Source organism: Microcaecilia unicolor, chromosome 13 (assembly GCF_901765095.1).
Source record: "Microcaecilia unicolor chromosome 13, aMicUni1.1, whole genome shotgun sequence".
In the NCBI taxonomy this organism is placed as follows: Eukaryota; Metazoa; Chordata; class Amphibia; order Gymnophiona; family Siphonopidae; genus Microcaecilia; species Microcaecilia unicolor.
In genome coordinates this window covers 29,056,670-29,080,885 of record NC_044043.1, presented here as the reverse complement: position 1 = coordinate 29,080,885, position 24,216 = coordinate 29,056,670, and the positions used below count along the sequence as shown (strand labels likewise).

The 24,216-nt window shown below is 44.5% G+C and overlaps 1 protein-coding gene across 1 annotated transcript in view; it reads right to left on the bottom strand.

The window, feature by feature from the left end:
* LOC115456778 (rap1 GTPase-activating protein 2-like) overlaps positions 1–24,216 on the bottom strand; it is a 77,885-nt gene that overhangs the window by 2,872 nt on the left and 50,797 nt on the right. The window contains exons 6-10 of the mRNA XM_030186069.1: positions 21,827–21,940; positions 18,775–18,892; positions 12,813–12,930; positions 7,650–7,735; positions 4,976–5,013 (exon numbers count right to left, since the gene is read on the bottom strand). Coding sequence (XP_030041929.1) covers positions 5,005–5,013; positions 7,650–7,735; positions 12,813–12,930; positions 18,775–18,892; positions 21,827–21,940 — 445 coding nt within the window. The 3' untranslated portion in view covers positions 4,976–5,004. The remainder of the gene's footprint in view (positions 1–4,975; positions 5,014–7,649; positions 7,736–12,812; positions 12,931–18,774; positions 18,893–21,826; positions 21,941–24,216) is intronic.

Genomic DNA, 24,216 nt, shown 5'->3' with positions numbered 1-24,216 from the left:
CACTGATAAGTGCAAGATTCGCTTATATGCATGGTTTAAGACCACTCCTCTGCATGGAAGACTCCGCATAAGTGCGCGCATGGAATATGGAAGCTGATTGGCGCGTGACAACCAACGAGATTTCAAATTTACTGCCCCTTTAGCTGCCACAGGTAGAATAAGCGAAAGAATATTGCTAGAGTGTACACTGGCTGAACGAATTGAAGTTCTTAAAAAATTAGAAAACAAAGTCAAACATCTATTGCTAAAGAATATGGTGTCAATCCCAGTCAAATTTCACATATCTTGAAGTAACATAGTAGATGACGGCAGAAAAAGACCTGCACGGTCCATCTAGTCTGCCCACGATAAACTCATGTGTGTATACCTTACCTTGATTTGTACCTGTCTTTTTCAGGGCACAGACCGTATAAGTCTGTCCAGCAGTATTTCCCGCCTCCCAACCACCAGTCCCGCCTCCCATCACCGGCTCTGGCACAGTCCCCGTATAAGTCTGCCCTCCCCTATCCTAGCCTCTCAACCACCAACCCCTCTTCCCCCCGCCACCCAATTTCAGCTAAGCTTCTTAAGTAGAGGAGTGTGGTAGCCGTGTTAGTCCACTCTTAAGGTTATCAATAGAAATCAAACAAAATAAAACATGGAAAAGAAAATAAGATGATACCTTTTTTATTGGACATAATTTAATACATTTCTTGATTAGCTTTCGAAGGTTGCCCTTCTTCCTCAGATCGGAAATAAGCAAATGTGCTAGCTGACAGTGTATATAAGTGAAAACATTCAAGCATTACTATGACAGTCTGACAGGGTGGGAGGATGGGGGTGGGTCGGAGGTATGCATGGGGACATCAAAGCATATCATTGATATTCTAACAGGGTGGGTGTGGATAGGTGAGGGGAGGGTGATCAACAGAGACATACAGCTTTATGGTTTATAATGGGCTAGGAACCCCAGATCCTTGTTAAGTCCTTTCTGTTGGGTGTTAAAATATTCAATCATTCTGACTTCAAAGGTCTTACGTTCTTGTATGGCCCTGATTCTGAACTCGGTTAGAGAAGGGGACCCTTTACCTCCTTCTATGATTGAGGCCTGGGTGGCAGTTATCATGAAGCCTAAGAAGGATAAAACCGAATGTGTTTCTTATTACCCCATTTCCATTTTAAATTCTGATGTGACATCAAGATTTTGGCTAAGATATTGGCCAATCAGTTGGACATGGTTCTTCCCGATCTGGTTCACCCAGACTAAGTTGGGTTTGTGGCTAAGCACCAGGCTATGGATAATGTGCAGTGCACGGTGGATCTTATCTGTCTTTCTTGGAGGGAGGGAGGGGATACCCATGTGCCTTCTTGGTCTGGATGCTAAGAAGGACTTCTATAGGGTACACTGGGCCTTTGCATACAAGGCTTTTTATGAGTCACCGAAAGCCTGTGTCCATATTAATGGGTGGCAATTCTGCTTTGTATCCTCTCACCCGTGATACTCATCAGGGGTGTCCTCTTTATCCGTTTTTGTTTGCCTTAGTTATGGAACCACTAGCTCTGTTAAGAGCTGTACTGTGCAAGAAAACTCTTATTTGGACGGTTTGTGTGAAGAGTCTAGGGGTACAAAAGGCCTTATTACATGTTTGTACTCTGCTTTGTGTACACAAGTTCATCCATATACTCTTTACAGGCTTAACTGGGAGCAGGAGTTGGGGGTTGTTATACCTGAGGATGACTGGCTTGTTATGAAAAAGGCTTTTACTGAAGTCTTCAACTGCAGTGCCTGTTAAAGAAAATGCCATTAACGTTTTTTATCGCTGGTATCTTACCTAGCTAGATTGAAGCATATGTTTTCAGGAACTATGGAGCACATTTGGCGGTTGCGTTCCAAGGCACAGACTTATTGGAGAGCAGTTTGTGCTCATTTGCAGGGTTGGCTTGGCTGCCCTGTGCAATGCCATCCTGCAGTGTTTCTTTTTATTAAAAAACCACAGGGACCAAATTGCGACAGTGGTCTAGTCTTCCATTATTTTTGTTGGGGCATATAAATCCTTTTACTATGGTCATTTTTCCCAAATGGTTGTACTATTTGCAAACCCTTCCTCTATATCTTACCTCAAAAGGTTTGAATTCTCTTAATAAACTAGTCTCTCGCTTTTGTTGGCGGGGGGCAAAACCCTGAAGATCAAATTTCAATTTTTGGTGGATAATTGGCATATATTAGGCTTGCCAAATTTCAAGTTATATAATATGGCCTGCAAGCTGCAGCATTTGTATGATTGGCTTACTCGGGGGGGGGGGGGGGGGGCAATTACACCCCATTGTCTATGGAATCTGCTTTCGGCTGTCCTCTACATCTTCTTTACATGCTAAGGCTTTGGTTTTACTGTCCTACCTGCGCACGAGTGTGTGATTAAACCCATTCGGGCAGTATGGCAGGATCTTGCTCGGTTGTGGACGTTTAATCCTCACTGTAGTGGTTTGTTACCAGTCCAGGGAAACTTGGATTTTTCTGCGGGTTCTGATAACCATACGTTGTTGACTTGGGTGCAAAGAGGTTTTTGTCAGTTGTCTCACTTTCTTTCCTTGGCTGGCACTCTTTGTTCAGTGGCTGATTTATTTCCAGGTGAGCAGGATTTTGCAACCCTTTATGCATTTCAATAACTTACCCATTATATTGCATCCTTAAGATTCCTCGCTCCTCTGCAGCAATCTGGTTTCTAGATTACAGGAATTTTTCGAGGTGATCCTATTTCAATGTCTTTGCTACAGAGACGATTATTTCCTGCTTGTCCTTTACGTGATCTTCAGGTCTTAGCCATTTGTTGGTCAGCGGACTTGCACTATCAGATTTGCTCTCGGGACCTTCTGCGATGTATTCGCCATGTCCCAATGTGGGTATTCGATGTGGAACTTCGAGAGTATCAATATCGGGTACTTTTTCAGGCTTATGTTTCGCAATCTAGACTACATTCCATGGGGTATGGTGACATTTGTGTGTCTTAAATGTGGGGAACTTCCTAATATTTTTTGTCAAGCTTTTTGAGAGTGCAGGTTGGTTAAGTTCTTTTGGAGGGCTTTGATTCTCCATATGGAGAGCATATATTACACCACAGTATTTCATTTCTCCTGAGTGGTATTCTGTTGGGTCGGGTCTCCTCTTCGGGGGTTAGGACTAAATCTCAGGTAACTTGGGTGGTGAAGGCTTGTATAGTAGGGAGGGAGTGTATTTTGCAGAATTGGACAAAGTCTGAAGCCCCACACTGTTGACATTGGAGGAACAGACTCCTTGCATTGCTGTTGCTGGAGCTTACAGCCATGCAACTAACCTTTAAATCTCAGCATCACTTTTATGTAGTTTGGGGGCAGTGTGTTCACTCTTTGGCCTCTCGAGCTCACAGTCATATTTTAAATCAATTGGGTGCTCTGCATGTGCACTAAATTTTCAGGTACTCAAGCGAACTGAATGCGCACCCCTATAAAACAGCAAACTGCTCTTGTCACAACAATTTGAATGCTGAGACAGTGGCACAGGCATCCTGTGGTAACTCTGAAATCTGTGGGGTCCTTTCACTAAGCAGCTGTAAAACGTGGTCTGCGGTACTGTGGGTGCGTGGGATTGCACCGCACCCAAGCCACTTTTTACTGTGGTGGTAAAATGGCAGATTTTCCATATCTGCCTGTAATAGCCACACGCTAATTTCCCAATCAGCGCGCAGGGATTACTGCATGAGCCCTTACCGCCACCTATTTGAGGTGGAGGCATGGCCTAGTGGTTAGAGCACCAGTCTTGTAATCCAGATGTGGCAGGTTCAAATCCCACCGCTGCTCCTTGTGATCTTGGGTAAGTCACTTAACCCTCCATTGCCTCAGGTACAAACTTAGAATGTGAGCCCTCCTGGGACAGAGAAATATCCAGTGTACCTGAATGTAACTCATCATGAGCTACTACCGAAAAAGGTGTGAGCAAAATCCAAATAAATATTTAGAAGGTGATAAGGCCTCACACGTTACTCATGTGGTAATCAGGCAACGTGTGGCAATGGCTGTCCACTTCCCAATTTCCACTAGGTATGCCTATTCCCCACCCCTCCCCTCCGTGCTATATTTTCTGGCACGGGAAATGGCATGTGGCAAGGGCAGAATTACTGCAGGGCACCTGGACACACCTGGCAGTAGTACTGTTCTGACGCACGGGTAGCCCTACCGCCCTTGAGTGTGCTAACTGCATGCTAAAAAATGTTCTAATTTTTTTGAAAGGGGGTTGTCAGGGGTGGAGAGTGGGCATTCCTGTGCTAGCCAGATAGTGCATTATTGTTACTGCGCCCTAACGCAGGAGCCCTTACTGCCTACAAAATAGGTGGTGGTAAGTACTCGTGCAGTGGTGTAGCTAGGTGGGGGCGCCAGGGGAGCGGCCGCTCCCCCAAACAAAGTTCTGCCGGTGCCAGCGCCTATTTTTTCTCATCGTGTTGCACTGAAAATGTGCGCCGGTGGAAATCCGCTCTTGCTGCCCCCGCGCCATCAACCTGGCTCTGCTTCTGTGCTTGTGCGGTAATTTTGTAAAAATGGCTGCACGCCAATGGCAACATTAGCTCACGTCATTAATACAAAAAAGTAGGAAATCAGCCGTTTGTGGTAAAAATGGCCTTAGCATGTGGGAAAGGCCCAAGTATGGACACTTTTTATCACAGGTTATTATTATTATTTGTTACATTTGTACCCCACATTTTCCCACCTATTTGAACGCTCAATGTGGCTTACATAGTGCCGTGAGGCGATAGCCACCTACTGTGAAGAAACAAATATAGATTGAAGTTATTTACAATGAAATAGATATAAACAGACACATCAAGGGATCAAAAAGAGGGAAGTTATATAACGAATATAAAGTTCAATACAAGTTTGGATTTCTTTGTGTTGTTGGATTTAGGTTAGCAAAAGGACCCCATCATTTGCTAATTGCTATCTTGCAGAGTAAAAAATGCAGACTCACCTTTTTATGTTCATCACTTCAAGTTCTTGCTAGTTGCCCTAAGAGAAAAACGATACAATAGAGGATCTTATAAAAATAAAAATAGAAAATAAATTAACCAAGCCAAAATAAAGAGTTCTACAATTCACATGCTGGCTTAAATATCCCTCTGTAGGTTATCTCCTTTTGTCTGCCATGACCAGGTCTTTGACAGTCCTAAATACAGTGTCAAAGTTATTTGGTTTTATAAAGGATTACATTACAACCAATACAATTATAGCCATATAAATTAAACTAAGTGTGAATATAAGATCCTTCACCACGGCCTTTAAAGCATCAAGTTTCGAGGACTTTCTATCCCGCCCAACAGAATGAGCTATCTGGGCGGCTTACAATCTGTAAAACAGGAGGGAGGAAAGAAGAGAAGACGATATACAACGAGACATTTTGAATACAATGGGAAAGGGGGGAGGAACTCCATTTTGTATAGTAAAGAGGGGGATAAATGGTCAGTACATTAGGAGCAAGATTGCATAATGCTCTTATTCTTCTGACTTCTTCCTGTCCACCTTGCTCTAATACTGCCAAACTGCTTGATATTCCACCCTGTTCTTTGCCCAACTTGCATCCACACATAAGTCAGGCATTTTACATTCTAGCTCCTCCGCTCTGGAACCCCCTTCTCAGTTATATTTGTCTAGAACGTCACAGCCTTGATTCAAGTGCTCTTAAAATCTATTTCTTTACAGGTCTTTGGTGTCTCACCAAGTAGATGGGTGTGTTTTGATGTCTGATGAAGCCCAGGGCCGCCGAGAAACTAGGCCGGGCCCGGAGCAAGGCCGCTCCGCCTCCCGTCGCTCCCCCCCGCTGTTGCAGTCCGCGGTCTCACCTGCCTGCCTCCATGGCTCTGGGCCCCCTGCATTCAAGTCGGCAGTCGCACATCGCCTCTCTTCTGGCCTTCCCTCCCTGTGTCCCGCCCTCACCTGATGTAACTTCCGGTTTCCGCGAGGGCGGGACATAGGGACGGAAGGCCCGAAGGGAGGCAATCTGTGACTGCCGCTTCGAATGCAGGGGGCCCGGAGCAAAGGAGGCAGGCAAGTGAGACCAGGAACTGCAGTGCCGGCGGCCTGACCCCGGTGCCGGGCCCCCCTTGGAGGCCCGGGGAATTTTGTCGCCCCCCCCCCCCCTCGGTGGCCCTGATGAAGCCTAAGTCTAGGCACCTCAATGCCCGACGCTTAGCACCAACTCTATAATGGCATTGTGCTGCCGAGATTCCATTATAGAATACTGGTACAAGTCAGAGTTGGTGTGCCCTCTGATGCCATATCAAAAGCAAGCATAACTTGGCGCACCAAGTGACATATGTGTTTTATAGCATTCTATAACAACTGCAGTATGCTGCAATGCTCACGGATTATTTTACTAATATTCTGTGTTTTTTGTGAATAAGGTCAAATACACACCGGGACAGATCTCTGTCCCTTTTGCTGCCCATGTGGACGGTAAAACAGCCATTGTCTTTCAGCATCGGAATAGACTGGTGGACTGGAATAGACATTGGAAACATTCTATCCTGAATTTAAGCATATTTTCAAAGTCTCAAGAAGAAACAAGTGACATATGTAAAGCATTTGGATTGATGAAAACACCAGTATAACGTTGAACATTTATACTGTGTAAACTAAAGGTTTGTTTTGCATTAAGAAGAGTGATATGATGGTGTATTAGATGCTTGTGTATATATACAATGGATAATTAAGCATTCTATATCACTTCAGAGACTTTGTAATTAAGAATACTATTTTGGAAATTAGTGGTAGGAAATCCTTTTTAATTAGATTGCAAATAAAGTACTGTTGTTATAAATATCTATTGAGTATAATAAAGGGAGTCTTTATAGTGAATTTTGTTGAGCTTACAACAGCCATTAAGCTCGCATAAATGCTCACACCTAAAGATAGGTGCATAAGAACAGATTTACGCTAATATTCTATAACAGCAATTAAGCACATAATTATCATTATAGAGTTCACATTAAGCAGACACACTTTGGGGTAAATTCTATATATGGCACCAAAACATCAGTGCCGAAAAAAGCTCTATTCTACAAAACGCGCTTAAAGTTAGGCGTGGTTTACAGACTAGCATTTATGCCCAGGAATTCCGCCTATCTTTAGGTGTGGATATTTGCACCAACTAAAATGTAGTGTAAATACCCACGTGTAAATTTAGACATGGCTGTCCTTATTTAACTACGTGCTTAACTTAAAGGAACGACCCCGATCTGCACATGAACTGCCCACTTCCACACCCTCTTTTTTGACTCGCGCCTAAATTTACACACATTTCAATTAAAGGTAATTAGTGCCAATAATTGCTTGCTAGAAAGCCAATTATCGGCACTAATTAGGTCGTTATTTAATTAAATTGTGCACTGGCCCAAATTTACACACTCACACACTCAATTTTTAGCAACTTTTATAGAATTATGGGGTTTATGTGGCTAATTTTAGGCAATCTTTTGAGAATTATCTCCATATTGTACCCCAGTTGTCAGCCATAGAAACTTGGCTGCTTGGAGGATACCACTCCTTATCAAGTGAAGTTTGTTCCTTCTTCACTGGATCTCTACCCTCCCGATCACGAGTGCACAAAATCCCATACTCGTACCAATAAGAATGAAAAGTGTACGTACTGTGCTGGAACCAGAACTGGAATGACTAAGTTTATCAAAGCGAAACTTCAGGTTCGACCTTGGGGAGTTCCTGCTTTTTAGATCTGCTAAACAATAAGAAACCTGATTTAACTTATGGGCATTTAATTCATATACCTAGTTAACACATACATATGAAAAGAGCTTGCATTCTATACCTACTGTTTCTGCTAAGTACTGAACTTGATTTTTATTTTTTGACGACAGGAGTATTTACAGTGGGTAGACCTCATTTCTACTGCAGAAAAGTTTTTGGAAGAAAATAGTTAATCACTGGAGTTGTCAGCTTTGCGTACAATTGAGATAATGTATTCAAATTATATTTTGGCAGCATGCGGTGGTTCAGTGAGGAACAGTGTAGAAGATGAGCCCTAATTCAATAACTGTGCTAAGATTATAGAATGTAACATTTACACACAAGTGGTATTCCCCAGATTCTATATAGTGCACCTAGAGATCCACATCGAAATCTAGGCATATTCTATAACAACTTGACTAAATTAATTGGCTTAAAAAGCTAATTAGCATTGATAGCACTTAACAAGCAATAATGAACACTAATAAGTAGAATTTATGTGCACAACTTGCTAAGCGCATTCTGAAACACAGTACGCCTAACTTCTAATGTGTGCAGGAAAAGAGAGGCATGGTCATGGGCAGGGAAATGGGTGTTTCGTGGGTGTCCCTAAATTTACGTACGTAACTTATAGAATATGGTCCTCTGCGCCTAAATTGATGCACTTGGATTTATGCCACGTTTTCGTTAGTGTCAATGGCCATGAGTCGTTTCAGGCACTGGGATGTTCAGCGACTGTATTCTATATGATAAGTAGTAGTAGTATTTGATATTTTCCTATTTTAATTATATCCTGAAATGTATTTCTCCTATATGGCCAGCAGGTGGTGTTTTTTTGCTGTAAAACTGTTATTTATTTATTTATTTGTAGCATTTGTATCCCACATTTTCACATCTATTTGCAGGCTCAATGTGGCTTACATTATGCTGTGATGGCGCTCGCCATTTCCAGTACAGAATTTCAGATGGTATTACATTTAGGTGCATGCATACATGGTAAAAGAGTACATTTTGGTATTACTTACAAATGATTTTACATTAAGGTGCATATATACATGGTACAGAGGAATGCATTATGGCATTGTGTAGAGGTTTCTTAGTGATAAAATGAGTTGTAACATAAGTTAGGTCATCGACTATAAAGATATCCTTATCAATCTAGGAAGTAGGTTATAGAGAACTGAATGTTCTTTTTCTTTAACACAAGAAGCAGGAAGCAAACAGCAGTATACTTTCAAATCTTGTTGACTGGGCTCTGATTGACCCAGGAGCTCATTTCCTTTAGAGTGTACTAATTTTGCCTTCAGTCCCAGCCAGGAAGAAAAGAGAGCAGAATCTCTTTGCTGAGGCTCAGTAAACAAACAGTTATATATCCTGATCTTCCTAGGTACTTTTCTAGGGAGTATACAAATGTTTAATTAGTGTTATCATTGATCCATATTTCAGTTACTTGTTATTGCTTGCTAATTGCACGTTTTTTGTTCAGTGTTGAATTTTTATGAGAATAAACAAAATTGTTTGTTCACTCTACTTGTCTGGACTGATAAAGAATCCTGGTGGTCTGGGTGTTGGGTCTGTGAGTGCTTTCTGGGAACTGTGGGACTACTGAGTGTGTGGAACCAGTAACCTATAAATCACTGGGGATAATCTGAGAGTGGGATACTCACCCAGAGGTGGTTGTGACCCAGTCAGTGGAAGGAGGGTGCTAGTGTAGAGCACAAGCAGCAGGTGCAGGCAGAAATGAGCTGTGCTGGGGATAGACCCTCTAAGTGGCTGCAGGGTAACCCCAGGCGGGTGGCTTAAATCTAGACGCCACTTATAGAATACACTTAGTCAGAAATGTTTTCCGTGTGGAATTTTTAGGCGCCATATATAGAATCTGGCCCTATGTGCACAGAATTCTAGAATGTAAGTGCAAAAGTTGCAAACTCCCAAATTCATAAAAGTCGCTAAAAATTGAGTGTGCAATTTAACTGGATAACAAGCTAATAAGTGCCGATAATTGGCTGGTTAACAAGCAATTATTGGCACTAATCAGATTTAATTGGAATATATGTGTGTAAATTTCAGCGTAGGATCCACGCCTAAATTTGACATGCGAGTTCAAAAAGGTGGTGCAGAAATGGGAGGGTGATGGAAAGCACTGCATCTCTCTAACACTTTTTCCCATTTTAGGCTTAAAGACTGAGCTCTGATAGTCCACAGGACCTATCCATCCCCAAAAGAAATGCATTCACTCCATAACAACATTTGTGGTGCTTGTGTTTCTGTTACTGTTTCCACTCTGTTTGCAAACTGCACCGTCTTAGACCAGCGTTTCCCAAACTGTGTGACGTAGCACATCCTGACCTCCCTCCTGCCGCCTACAATCCCGCATCGCTCCCTACTTTCCCCTCCCGCAGGTCTGGAACCTGCCGCTTCCTGCTTCTTCCCCCACCGCCGCTGCTGCAGTGTTTGCAGCTTACATTTTCGAGCCATGTGCAATTCACACAGGCACTGCGGGGACTTCCCCCTGCCGCATCCGGCCCTCACAACAGGAAGCTGCATCATAGAGGGCCGGACGTGGCAGACTGGGAAGCCCCTGGAGTGCCTGCCTATGTGAATCGTGGATGGCCCGAAAATGTAAGCTGAAAGCGCTGCAGCGGCGGCAGGGGAAGACGCAGGAAGCGGCAGATTCTGGACCTGCGGGAGGGGGAAGTAGGGAGTGATGCTGAATTCTGGACAGTGGGAGGGAGGTCAAGATATGCCGTGGTACCCCTGAGAGTTCGCTGTGGCGCACCAGGGTGCCGCGGCTCACAGTTTGGGAAATGCTAGTCTAAGACGGTGCAGTTTGCAAATAAGAGAGGAAACAGTAACAGAAACGCAAGCACCACAGATGTTGTTATGAAGTGAATGCATTTCTTTTGGGGATGGATAGGTCCTGAGGTGCTATGAGAGCTCAGTCTTTACGCCTAAAATGGAAAAACGTGTTAGAGAGACGCAGTGCTGCACAGCAATTGTGAAAGAGAAAAAAAAAGGTCTTAAATAAACAGAGTTACCAAGAAGGAAAAAGGGACATTAATTGCTCCTCCACATTCTGTTTTCTAGCCTGCCTAGCTCCATCTGTTCCCAATTACCTACTCATTTGTTTAAGATTACATTTCCTTGGCTGTTTAACAGTACCTAATACTTTGAGCTCAAGAGTCAGCCCTAGACTATGTTCCCTCCTCCCCACAATGAAATACAATAAACACACTGCTCAGCCTTTTGTACAAGGCAAGAGATTGAAAACAGCATAAAAATAAATAGCAGAATAACAGGAAAAACACGGCAAGTCATTAGCAACAAGGCCATCGATCTAGGGAGGTATTCTGGTGGCTCCTTCAATAGCAAGGGAAGAACTGCAGAGGGAGAATTCTATAACTGGGTACCCAAATTATGCAGGCTGTGGGCCTATTCGATCAGAGCACTTGTGTATGTAATTGTTCATATAGAACTCTAGCATATGTTTATTTATTAGGATTTATTTTAGAGAATTGTACGGGGACAGACATTACACCCATCTCCAATAAAATCTAACCCATACCTACCCGTACCTGCTAAGATCCATTCCAACCCACCCATCCCCCCAGTTCATCTCCTCCATCCCCACCTGTACCCGCAGGAGTCAACGCTATTATTTACTTGTCCTCCCAAACCCAACAGCCTCCCACGGTTTTTTTGGTTGGTATTCACTCTTCAACCAATGAGTGCTCCAAGCCTCAGTCTGTTGTTCCGGCTGCCGCTCTGGCCATTGCAAGCCTCATTCCGCAGTCACCAGAGATTATGCTACACTCTCGTGGGAATCCCACAGCAACTTCTTCCGACCCTGCGTTAAGCCCATGGCATCTTCTTCCATACCCGCGGGAATCCCACGAAACATGAGCAATAGACAATTACAGCAGTAAAAATATTCAAATCACAAAACAAGATATGGCATCGTGTGCTACATTACAATGTCAATACAATACGCAAGAAAACATTTTAATAGCACAGGGTGTAAGCAAAGATGGAACATACAGGTAGATAAAGAGAGAGTAACAGGAGTTAGAAAATAAGGAAATTAATTTAAAGAAGGTTGCTCAGGAAGTCAGAAAGAAGCATAAATAATAATCTCCGCTAGGATAAGAGTGGATAAGCAAGTCCTGCTACAGCATGTGCAGTTGGTGTTAGTCTTTGCAAGAAGTTGGTATTTATGTGGAGGAGTGGCCTAATGCTTAGTGCAGTAGGTTTCGATCCATTCAACCTGGGTTCGATTCCCACTACAGCTCCTTGTGATCTTGGGCAAGTCACTTAACCCTCCATTGCCCCAGGTACATAAACTTAGATTGTGAGCCCTCTAGGGATAGAGAAAGCACCTGTATATAATGTCTACAGTACTATGTATGTCTAGTAGTGCTATAGAAATAATTACTAGTACTTAGGCACACCCATTTATGTCATGTCAATAGGAGGCGTAAATGCAGGACTTTAGCGTATAACTTACAGTATTCTGCGTTTATGTGCTAATGCAGTTGTGCATGTAGGTTATAGAGTACTGCTAAGCACATATGTGTGTAACTGTAACAATTATGCCCATCAATGTTAGTATTCTAGGACATACGTACACAACTGGTGCCAAACTTTAGGTGACCTGTTATAGAATGAGGAGGAAGAAGGTTGTCACTGACCCTTCGGTGGACAGTTAGGAAGCCAGATGGTTTAAGAGAATTGTCCTAGCATTACTGAGCTTTTCACCTCTGGGTCAGTGGTTCAAATTTGGCTCAGGCAGGGACTTAAAAAGGTTACTTAGTTGGTGGTCTCTGCCCAGGAAGGCCGGGGTTAGGAGGTGACAACCTGGGCCTTCATTCCAGAGAAGGCCCCAAGCCTGCCCAAAACTGAAGGAAGCACAACCTGACAGCGGGCTTTAGGGCCCCTTCTAAGTTTCTGCCCTGCCCCTGGCACATCTAACACCGACCCTGATGCCCAGAGTGCCTAGTCAGTGATTTCTGACAAAAAGACAGGGAGAAAAAAAGAGAGAGCACAAGCTGGCAGGGTCAGTCTTTCAGTACCTGTTGGACTTCTGTTCATAATGATAGGGGCAGCTGCACTGTGATTCTCGTTGCTTGGTGACGAGCTGTAGGCAAACACTTCCTGCTTGAAGGGTGATGCAGTGGATGGCTGGCTGCCCTGCAGGAACATTTTATTAGGGAGCAGATTTCAACAAAAGTACAAATGTTCACCATCTGCTATTTATAAAGTGCTGCACCTCCACAGATTAGCTTGAAGCTGAGATACATCCAAGTACCAAGTGGAAAAGGAAGATTCTTGGGAAAATGTGTGCTTGTGGTGCAATTGCCAAGAGACTGCATTCTCAGTGACAGTTTGAGTCTGACCTGGACTTTGCTTTTGATTGCAATTAGGACCTTGTTGTCCTGTTTCTCCAGGGGACCAGCAGAACTACAAGTCCCTGCATGTGATGGAAAATAAACAAGACTGAACATCCCCCAGTGACTTAAGCTGGCTACTAGTAGTACTTACTAGAGCTCACTCCATTGCATTTTAAGATTTAAATTCCATCTATCTTACAAAAATTCAGGTGTTCAAATCCCAGCTTTATAGCCCAGGACAACCCGAGGGAGCAGAACCTTCTGCCTACCTCCAGAAGCCTTGCAGGCCCCCCTCTCTCTGTGGTTCTGAATCTGCCAGAAATGGCCTGTTAAATGGCTTCTTCAGGGCTAACTATTCATTTTCAGCAGCACTTAAGTGGTTACTGTTGCTGAAAATGTCTGGTTGACACTGAAATCAAAACTGGCTATTCTGGGTCAGTACTTGGCCGGCTAAGCGCCAATATTCAGCAGGCAACCGCATAAAAGTCAGTCCTATCTTTACGTGGTGCCCTATAACTGGTTAAGTGCTGAACATCTCACTTAACTGGCTATGGTTTAACCGGCTCAGGAAACCCAGAAATTCAATGCCGAAGTACGACCGTGGCCTGGCACTGAACATCTGGGCATACCACCAGCAGTGGTCAGCGAAACACTGAGCACCGCTGGCTGAATATCGACCCCCACTTTATTAATATTGTAATTATAACAAAAGATTGCATGCTTTGCAAATAGGGGCAGAGCCAGGGTTTCTGGCACCCCCAACTAGGGTTACCATTTTGTGTCTTCTGAAAAAGAGGACACATGTCACGCCCCCTACCCCGCCCCATGCCCCGCCCCACCACGCCCCCTTCGGGTCCTCGTTCCGCCCTATTCCCCGCCCCCCCGTCATATAGTCTCCCCCCCTCACTTACTATCTAGCCCTGGTGGTCTAGTAGCGTCTTCTCTTCGGGGCAGGAAAGAGCCCCCTCTTTCCTGCCCGGAGTGCTGCCTGCCCTTGCCTGCTGCATCCTCCTCGGTCTGGCTGGGGATTCAAAATGGCCACCGAGAGTTGAAGCGGCCTCGCGAGAGTTCAACTCTCGGCGGCCATTTTGAATCCCCAGCCAGACCGAGAAGGATGATAGACAGGGGAGGCAGCGCTCCAGGCAGGAAAGAGGGGGCTCTTTCCTGCCCCGAAGACGTCACTAGACCACCAGGGAACATGGTAAGGAAGGGGAGGGGACAGGAGACCAGACCCACGGCGCCGATCGCCCGCCCACACGCCCACCGCACGCACGCGCCTGCCCGCACCCGCGCCTGTCCAGAAATCCGGACAAACGTGGGTGCGGGCAAAATCCGCCGGACGCCCCGGACATGCCCGGGGAAATCCGGACAAATGGTAACCCTACCCCCAACAAACTCAAATTGGCATTCTCCCAAGCTGCCAATGGTGTGGCTTCTGTTACTCCCCCCCCAAAACTGCAGCTGTTTTTGCTACTGCCAGAGCTGCAACCACCACCATCCTACATCTACTGTTGCATGGTGCAGGAAAGAATGCCAATAAAAGACCCACAGTCTCCTGAGATGTGTTCCATAGTTTCTTCCTGCATCGCACAGCTTAAATCTAAAGAGACAAGCCACACGGGCTGGCACAACATAAGGAAGAGTGGTGCTCAAGGCAGCTTTTGGCACCCTCAAAACCCAGCAACCTCCTGCTGTATTTACTGTGTTGTGCTGGCCCTGCAAATATGACATTGCATAGTATGGAAAACGGAGGCGACTCTGGATTGCTTTGATACATAAGAGGTAAATGTTCTTTTTCTCAATATGTTTAGATTAAGTCTGTATCAAGAACAGTTCATCTCTTTCTTTGTGGTTCTCAAAGCCATTCCTGGTCTTTTGCAAGGCCTCTGTGAATAGCAGCTCAACCGGACTCTGCGGATTTTAGGGGACCTTCACCTACCAAGACCATAACATTGAGTTGGTCATGAAAATATGTAGAGAAACATATTTATAAAGTGTTAGTCTGACATTAAAGGAGTCATTTTATAAGCGCTTTTTTACATGCATGTTCAATGGCCCTTATAAAACTTTCCCCCTGAGTACAAGTATGTGACGCTTATAAAAAGTGCATGGAGCGACAAGAGCACCTCTACTTTTACGATACTTGGATACAAGCATGGTTGGGGCAGATTTTGGGTGAAGTCATGATTTACGCACTTACTGTATAAAATTATGCACATTTACTCAGACTCTGTGTGTGAACATTTACACCTGTACATAAGTACGTAAGTGTTACCATACTGGGACAAACCAAAGGTCCATCAAGCCCAGCGTCCTGTTTCCAACAGTGGCCAATCCAGGTTACAAGTACCTAGTAAGATCCTACAACAGTACAATATATTTGATGCTGCTTATCCTTAGAAATATTGTCAAATTATATATGGCTATAATCTACCAATATAATGATAATACTCACATAGTAACATAGTAGATGACGGCAGAAAAAGACCTGCACGGTCCACCCAGTCTGCCCAACAAGATAAACTCACATGTGCCATTTTTTGTGTATACCTTACCTTGATTTGTACCTGTCTTTTTCAGGGCACAGACCGTATAAGTCTGCCCAGCACTATCCCTGCCTCCCAACCACCAGCCCCACCTCCCACCACCGGCTCTGGCACAGACCGTATAAGTCTGCCCAGCACTATCCCCACTTCCCAACCACCAGCCCTGCCTCCCGCCACCAGCTAAGCTTCTGGGGATCCCTTCCTTCTGAGGAGGATTCCTTTATGTTTAATCCACGCATGTTTGAATTCCGTTACCGTTTTCCTCTCCACCACCTCCTGCGGGAGGGCATTCCAAGCATCCACCACTCTCTCCGTGAAAAAATACTTCCTGACATTTTTCTTGAGTCTGTCCCCCTTCAATATAAAGAACACAGTGCTCATCCGTATTGGATGGAATGGAGAAGTCTCATTCAGTCACTTCGACTCCTTAGGCTACTGCTTTTAACACCCTTCGGGTGAGCCTGTATAGTGTGACAATTTATAATCATCGACACCCTCCAACCATCCGTGATACTGTGATACGTGTAATTGTGACTAGTGATCTCTTCTTTTGTCTGATTTACTTAATATTTTTTAAAAACTTTTTGTTGAATATCATTCTTCATTTATAACTCACACCTCTTCACAACATAGCACTCAAGTGGTCTTCACATTTTACATTTTCAAATGCCGGAGGCAATTTCAAACAATTGTGGTCCCGGAAATGGCTTACGTGCCTATATACCTGTCTTCTATTCAGGTTTTACAACTGCCATTAATTACACTTATTGCATGTAGGAAACATAGGAGCTGAGTTAATACAACTTATCTTTACATGTTCCCAGGTATGGCTGTAATCCCTGCATCAAAAGGGGCAATTGAGGGTCAAGTGACTTGCCAGAGTCACAAGGAGCTGCAGTGGGACTTGAACCTAGTTCCCCAGGATCAAAGTCTGCTGCACTAACCACTAGACTGCTCCTCCTCTATGTGTCTTTATGCAAGAGGCTTGTCCTCCAAACCTAAACAACCGTTAAAAATATTACCCTACATTTCAGCGCCTAGAGCCTAATTCTAGAAAGGAAAGTATGCGACTACTTTCCTTTAGAGCATGCTAGCGTACCAAGTGAAATATGTCCTTATAATTTAGGTTTGAGCACTTATGCCAACCACAGAGCTGGTGTAAGTACTCGTGCCTAAATGCCAGAAATACATAGAATTTTCTAAGATGCCTAAGTTTACTAGGACTAGGGGGCACGCAATGAAGCTACAAAGTTGTAAATTTAAAACAATCGGATAAAATATTTCTTCACTCAATGTGTAATTAAACTCTGGAATTCATTGCTAGAAGAATGTGGTAAAAGCAGTTAGCTTAGCAGGGTTTAAAAAAAGGTTTGGCTAGCTTCCTAAAAGAAAAGTCCATAAACCGTTATTAAGATAGATTTGGGGAAAATCCACTGCTTATTTCTAGGATAAGCAGCATAAAATGTATTGTACTGTTCTGGGATCTTGCCAGGTACTTGTAACCTGGACTGGACATTGTTGGAAACAGGACACTGGGTTTGATGGACCTTTGGTCTGTCCCAGCATGGCAACACTTATGTACTTATGTGGGAGTCTCAAGTAACAGAAAGAGCTTGTGCTAGGAAAAGACATTAGCAGTTCCTTATCGGCTTTGTACACTGTGATACTGAGCGCAGTTTTAGAAAGTTTCATTACCTCTTTACTAACAGCAGACCCCTGAGGCAGGCTCTTGTGCCTGAAACATGGTGCTGTGTTGGGTCCTAGCTATTCACTCAATAAACACTATAGGCCCTGTTCACTAAAGTGCGCTAGAGTTGGCTGTGTAGACGCCCATAGGAATACTATGGGCGTCTACACAGTTTGCGTGCACTAATGCTTAGCATGTGCTTAAAATGCTAAGGCGCCTATAGCGTGGCTTAGTAAACAGGGCCCCATTTGTGCTGATCAACCAGTGTGAAGTGTCCTACGTTGGAAGATCCATCCTCCAACCTTACTCTTTCCTGTTACTTGTGGTGATTTCATAGGAAACATTGTTCCTCCACTCTGGTGATTTCCTCTGCAAGTCTCACCCATGTAAACACATATGCATATATATGCCATTATTCTAAATCATTTATGTGCATATTCAGCATGCACATGTTAGTAACTGCTTTATAGATTTATCACCTAAAAGTATGACTCTTGTACCCTATTTATTACTAAAATCTAGCTTCTTATTCCCTGCCTTTAACTGCCATATGGATATCATATGGTCTTAGAATGTCTAGACTGGATCAGGGCAAATGTTCAGCAAGCCTGGTGTCCTCTTTCAAACAGGTCAGGTGAAAGATATGGGGGAGGAGTTGGTATTAGATTGTATATGGCAGAGGTGTCCATCCTCAGCCCTCGCTAGGTCGGGTTTTTAGGATTTCCACAATGAATATGCATGAGATCTATTTGCATACAATGGAGGCAGTGCACATAAATCTTCAATGGGAAAATCCTGAAAACCCAACTGCACTGCGGCCCTCATGGACTGAGGTTGGACAACCCCCGGTATATGGGAATTTATATGAGCCTCTACTGAAAGTCAATGAATCTCAACTAGGCAGACTGAATGAGCTATTTTAGTCTTTATCTTCCAACCAGGGGCGTAGCCAGACTTCGGTGGGAGGGGGGTCCAGAGCCTGAGGTGAGGGGGCACATTTTGCCCCCCCCCCCGGGCACCACCGCTCCCCCCGCCATTGCTGACCCCCCCTGCCGCCGCCACCACCACCACCATTGACCCCCCCCCCCCCCCCCCCCGACGACCACCCTCTCAACCCCCTCCCGCCACCAATCCGTCGTCACCTACCTTTGCTGGCGGGGGACCCCAACCCCCGCCAGCTGAGGTCCTCTTCTTCCGGCGCAAGGCTTCGTTCTGTTTCTGAGTCTGACATCCTGCACGCACTCGGCTGGCGGGGGTTGGGGTCCCCCGCCAGCAAAGGTAGGCGACGGCGGGTTGGCGGCGGGAGGGGCGTCGAGGGCCAAATCTACCCCGTGGCCCCATGTAGCTACGCCACTGCTTCCAACATGTACTATATTACGTGCATAGATCGATAGCTGAACAGTGTACATACCACACTCTCAAATTCCTCCATCACCTCACTTTCTCCGGCAGTGCTGCTGAAGCTGCTCGTACTCGAGGAAGAGCGGGAAATGTTGGTGCGCCCATTCTCTCGAAGTTTAATGAAAGGTCTGCAAAAACCAACCAAAAAAAAACCCCCCAAATATATAGAAATGATGGCCAAAGAGCTTAGCACCTGTCCATTTCTGTCGTGCAATTGCTCCTTAACTAATCCACAGCTGTCAATCCACATCTGATCATCGGATCCAAGTCTGACTCTCATACCAATGTCACCCTGTAGTTGATTTTTTTGGCAGAGTTGTTTTAGATTGATAGGTTTGTAATGTTCATGGAATTGGGTTATTAGTTTTTAATTTGTTTTGAACATACCTTGGGATTCTATATATGGTGACTAAAGTTGTCCATGCAAATCGGTGCACATTGCCTAGTTGTGTGTGCAAATTGAGTAATCAGCCAATCAGAACCAAAAATTGGCTCCTACCAACCAATTATAGGTGTTAATTGGCCTTAATTGGGAGTTACATGCACATCGTATTCAATGTATAATGTATCATTTCAAGGGGGCGTGGACAGGGGTGTTTCCAGAATTTACGCTGGTCCGGCCCCATTTTGGCGCCTTGTATCTGTTAGAACACTTTTTTGCGCCATTTATAGAATTCCTCCGTAATTTTGTAAGCTGCTTAGGACTACAGATAGTGGCTAGTAATAAATAAACTAGTCTTAACCAGCCTTAAACAGCTCTATTTTATTCTCTCCCAAAGGGACCCCTTCTCAGTGACCACCTACTTCCTGGCTGGGGTTCTTGATAATGGTGTTTTTTATTTATTTATTTATATTTATTTGTAGCATTTGTATCCCACATTTTCCCACCTCAATGTGGCTTACATTATGCCGTAATGGCGATCGCCATTTCCGGGTACAGAATTACAAATGGTTTTTAATTAAGGTGCATACATACATGGTAAAGAGGAATACATTATGGTATTGCATAGAGGTTTCTGAGTGATAGAGTGAGTTGTAACATGTTAGGTCATCGACTATAGGGAGATCATTTTCAACCTAAGAAATAAAGTGGTAGTGTGTATTGTGTAGCTTAATAACAATGAGGTTAAACAGTTAAGTGACAAGAGTTCGGTTTTGTCCAGTTCATGTAAAGTCTATTTATTTTTTATGTGGGATGGATCGTTATGGTAAGCCTTCTTGAACAGGTCAGTTTTCAGTAGTCTACGGAAGATTGTTAGGTCATGTATTGTTTTTATGGCCTTCGGTAATGCGTTCCATAGTTGCGTGCTTATGTAGGAGAAGCTGGATGCGTATGTGGATTTATATTTTAGTTCTTTACAGCTGGGGTAGTGGAGATTGAGGAATGTGCGTGCTGATCTTTTTGCGTTCCTAGTAGGCAGGTCTATGAGGTCTGACATATAGGTTGGAGCTTCCCCGTGAACGATTGTATTTATTTATTGCATTTGTATCCCACATTTTCCCACCTTTTTGCGGGTTCAGTGTGGCTTACAATAAGAAATGGGTGATGGAAGTACAATTTGTTACAGATTGGTTATGGATTACATTGTGCAGAATTATGCGAGACACTCGAGGTGTCGTTAAGGAGTGCAACAGTGGAACACAAACATTGAACATTGGAAGGAGACAATGGGAGCTTGAGGGGCAATAGTAAGGCGTAAAGACATATGGTATACATATTTCTGTGAATAAGGGTATGAGTGATGTGGGACCAGGGTGCAAACTTTGAATGCAATTCGTTCTTTTAAAGGGAGCCAGTGTAGTTTTTCTCTTAGGGGTTTGGCACTTTCGCATTTCATTTTCCCAAACATGAGTCTGGCTGCTGTGTTTTGAGCAGTCTGAAGCTTCTTAATGACTTGTTCTTTGCATCCGGCATAAATGGCATTGCAGTAATCTAGATGGCTTAGCACCATCGATTGTACCAGGCTACGGAATATTTCCCTTGGGAAGAAAGGTCTGATCCTTTTAAGTTTCCACACTGAGTAGAACATTTTCTTTGTGCCTGATGCCTATGTTTGCTAAGGTGCACTATGGGTGTGTTTGCGCTTTTAATGCGTGTAAATGGTTTACGCACGTTAAACGCTAACGCACCCATAGAAATGTATAGGCGCGTTAGCGTTTAACATGCCTTAAATTTAAAGGTGCATTAGAAACGCTAACACACCCTTAGTAAACAGACCGCTGAGTCTGAAAACGGGTGCAGAATCAGGCACACACAAACTCCAGGAAGTTACTACAGCATCTGAAAATCTCCTCTGACGAATTATTCACAAAGAATTCTGAAATCCACTGAATACTTTAAAAAAATAAAAAAATAATGCAAAAGTTAAATAACAACAGCAACAAAGTGGCTCTGTCCAGCATCTTTCCTCTAAGCAGGCTCCAACTACTTTATCATTCTTAGCACTTCAAATACATGTGCAGCCACCTCTGAGGTGCACTGTCTAGCAGCACTTCTCAGAAATAGAAAACTGCATGAAACTTTCCAAAGGGAAAGGAGATAATGAATCAGGTTTAGTGTCAATATAATTTACAGCTGGATAAAAGGAAGCACGGGAAGCTGAAGTATCTTGGTTGAGGTCAAATAGACAACTGGACTCAAAAGAGGAATTTGAAATTGCACCCAAAAGGTTTTCTCAGCTTTCTATGTAACTAAAGACAGGAACCACTACAAGATGTGAATAACGAACTGAACCAAATCATCAATTCTAATTTACTCTAAAACACTGGAGAATTCCTGCAAAACTTAATCCTGGAGCAAGGATGGGGTATAAAGCCAAGAGAGCAGACACACAATTGAATTAAGCTTCTCTCAAATTTGCCACTCTGCTGAGCTAGTACTGGGATTGACTTTTAGGGTTCAAACGTGATGACGCTGGAGTCTGTTGAAGAGAACAGTAATATACTTCCTATGAGCGAAATGAGAAGCATACTTGCTCTCATCTCGTTTGTCCGGGGCAAGATTCAAGTTGGGAGTGAGGCAAGAGAACAGAAGTGTCTTCGGGGAAGTCTGAGGGCCTTACCTTTCTTTATTGGGGCAGATTTCTGGAGAGCTGGGATTTGAGGACGTTTCCGATTTCACATATTGGGAAGAATGTCCACCCTCTGGAGTTTTTTGTGTTCCGGATTGGCTGTCACTAGGGGAAGGAAGACAAAGGCAATGAGGAAGACACCTTAGAATTCTACAGAAGAGACAGAGCCATCGAGTTATCCTTTATTAAGAAGAAAATGTGTCTAGTTTCAGCTGTTTTAGAAAAAAAAATCACTCATGTAGTTCAAAAACTGAACCAAGGAATATTCAGTATGTTTTGCCTACAGAAGGCATACCGAGTCCCATGGCAGTCTCTGGACAAAAAGAACACACAGAGCAATGGCTCCCCTAGCAGTCCCCCTCCCTTTTGGGTTCATTTGTTTGCAAAAACACAGTCGGACTCAAAAAGGGTAGTGTAGTGTCCTGCATAGCTTGACACTCAGGGTATCTACCCTACATGCTCACCCTCTGCAACTTCCTTTAACTGCCTTATTAACTACAAACAAGTCAGGTAACATTATGGATCTTGCTGTCAAAAATATACCACTAGCATGAAGCAGAACGCTTCTTAAAAGGCTCTCGGTATATTAACGGATATGCACAGCACCTAGCGGTCAGTCTTAAGGGCTAAAGTCTAGCGGTCCAATATTCAGACCGTGGGACAGTGGCATAGCTATGTAGGGCCTGAGGGGGCCTGGGCCCCCGTAGATTTGGCCCTGGCCCTCCTGCAGACGATCCCCTTGAACCCCTCTCCTGCCACCAACCCTCCCCGCCGCCGCATCAGATACCTCGTTTGCTGCAGCCGAAGAGAGTCTTCTTCAGTTCAGTGCCGCAGTAGCGCCTTCGTTCAACGAAGTTCCTGCTGTGATCAGCTGGTTCTGACGCCTTACGTCCTGCACGATGCAGGACGTAAGGCGTCAGAACCAGCTGATCACAGCAGGAACTTCGTTGAACGAAGGCGCTACTCCGGCGCTCAACTGAAGACGACTCTCTTCGGCTGCAGCAAACGAGGTATCTGAGGTATCTGATGCGGCGGCGGGGTGGGCGGCAATGGCAAGGGAGGGTTGGTGGTTGGAGGGGGGGGTTCAAGGGGGTCATCAGCAGGCGGGTCCAATGCGGCGGCGGCTGGGGAGGGTTGGCTAAACAGTGCCCCCCCACCTCGGGCTCTGGCCCTCCCAGCGAGGTCTGGCTACGCCCCTGCCGTGAGAGTTAACCTGGCTAACTCCCACAGTCGGTGCTGAGCCCAGATATTCAATGCTGGACCATTTCCAGTGACCGGCATTGAATATCCGGTTTATTTTTGGTTGGTTCAAACTTAACTGGTCAATATTCAGCGCTGGCTGGTTAAGTTTGAAACAGCCAGAGATAGGCCTGACATTCATGTGGCCAAATATGGCCGTCAAACTTGGGCTAAAAATTGGCAGACAGCTGGTTATATTGCACAATATAACCGGCTATCAGATAGCCGCTAACCGCGAATTTTCAGCAGGTCATGACCGGCCATGTCCCGCTTAAAATTCATGGATAGCCAGTTATGGTGCATTTAACCGACTAGGTGCCGATTCTGGCCAATTACATGCTTTTGAATATCGTGGGGGGGGGGGGGGTATGTTACACACTTAGGTCCCCTTTTGCAAAAGGACAGTAGGGCTACTATGCCAGTAACGTGCGGGAAACACAGCAGTACTGCCGATCGCACATAGGCACCCTATGGCAGTTCTGGTTTTGGCACACACCATTTATGATGTTAGAAAATAATTTCTATTTTCTAGTGCAGGGGGTAGGGAGCAGGTGTTCCTGGTGATAATTAGGCCATGAGAGTAGCATGTCAGCCTTCTAAACAGGTGGTGGTAAGAGCTCAGGCAGTAAATGGAGGAGTGGCACAGTGGGTATTTATTTATTTGGATTTTGCTCACACGCTTTTCGGTAGTAGCTCAAGGTGAGTTACATTCAGGTATTCTGGATGTTTCTCTGTCCCAGGAGGGCTCACAATCTAAGTTTGTACCTGAGGCAATGGTTAGAGCAGCAGCCTTGATATTCAGAGGTGGCCAGTTCAAATCCCACTGCTGCTCCTTGTGATCTTGGGCAAGTCACTTAACCCTCCATTGCCTCAGGTACAAACTCAGATTGTGAGCCCTCCTGGGACAGAGAAATATCCAGAGTATCTGAATGTAACTCACCTTGAGCTACTACTGAAAAAGGTGTGAGCAAAATCTAAATAAATAAAGATTCCATTCAGAATAGCAACATTCCATGTAGAACCTCGAAGAATATCAAGATTCTGGAATCCTAAAGAGTGACAAGATTCCATGCAGAATCTCAAACAGTAGCAACTTTCCATGTAGAACCCTAAAGAATAACATGCGGAGTGGCGGCTTAGTG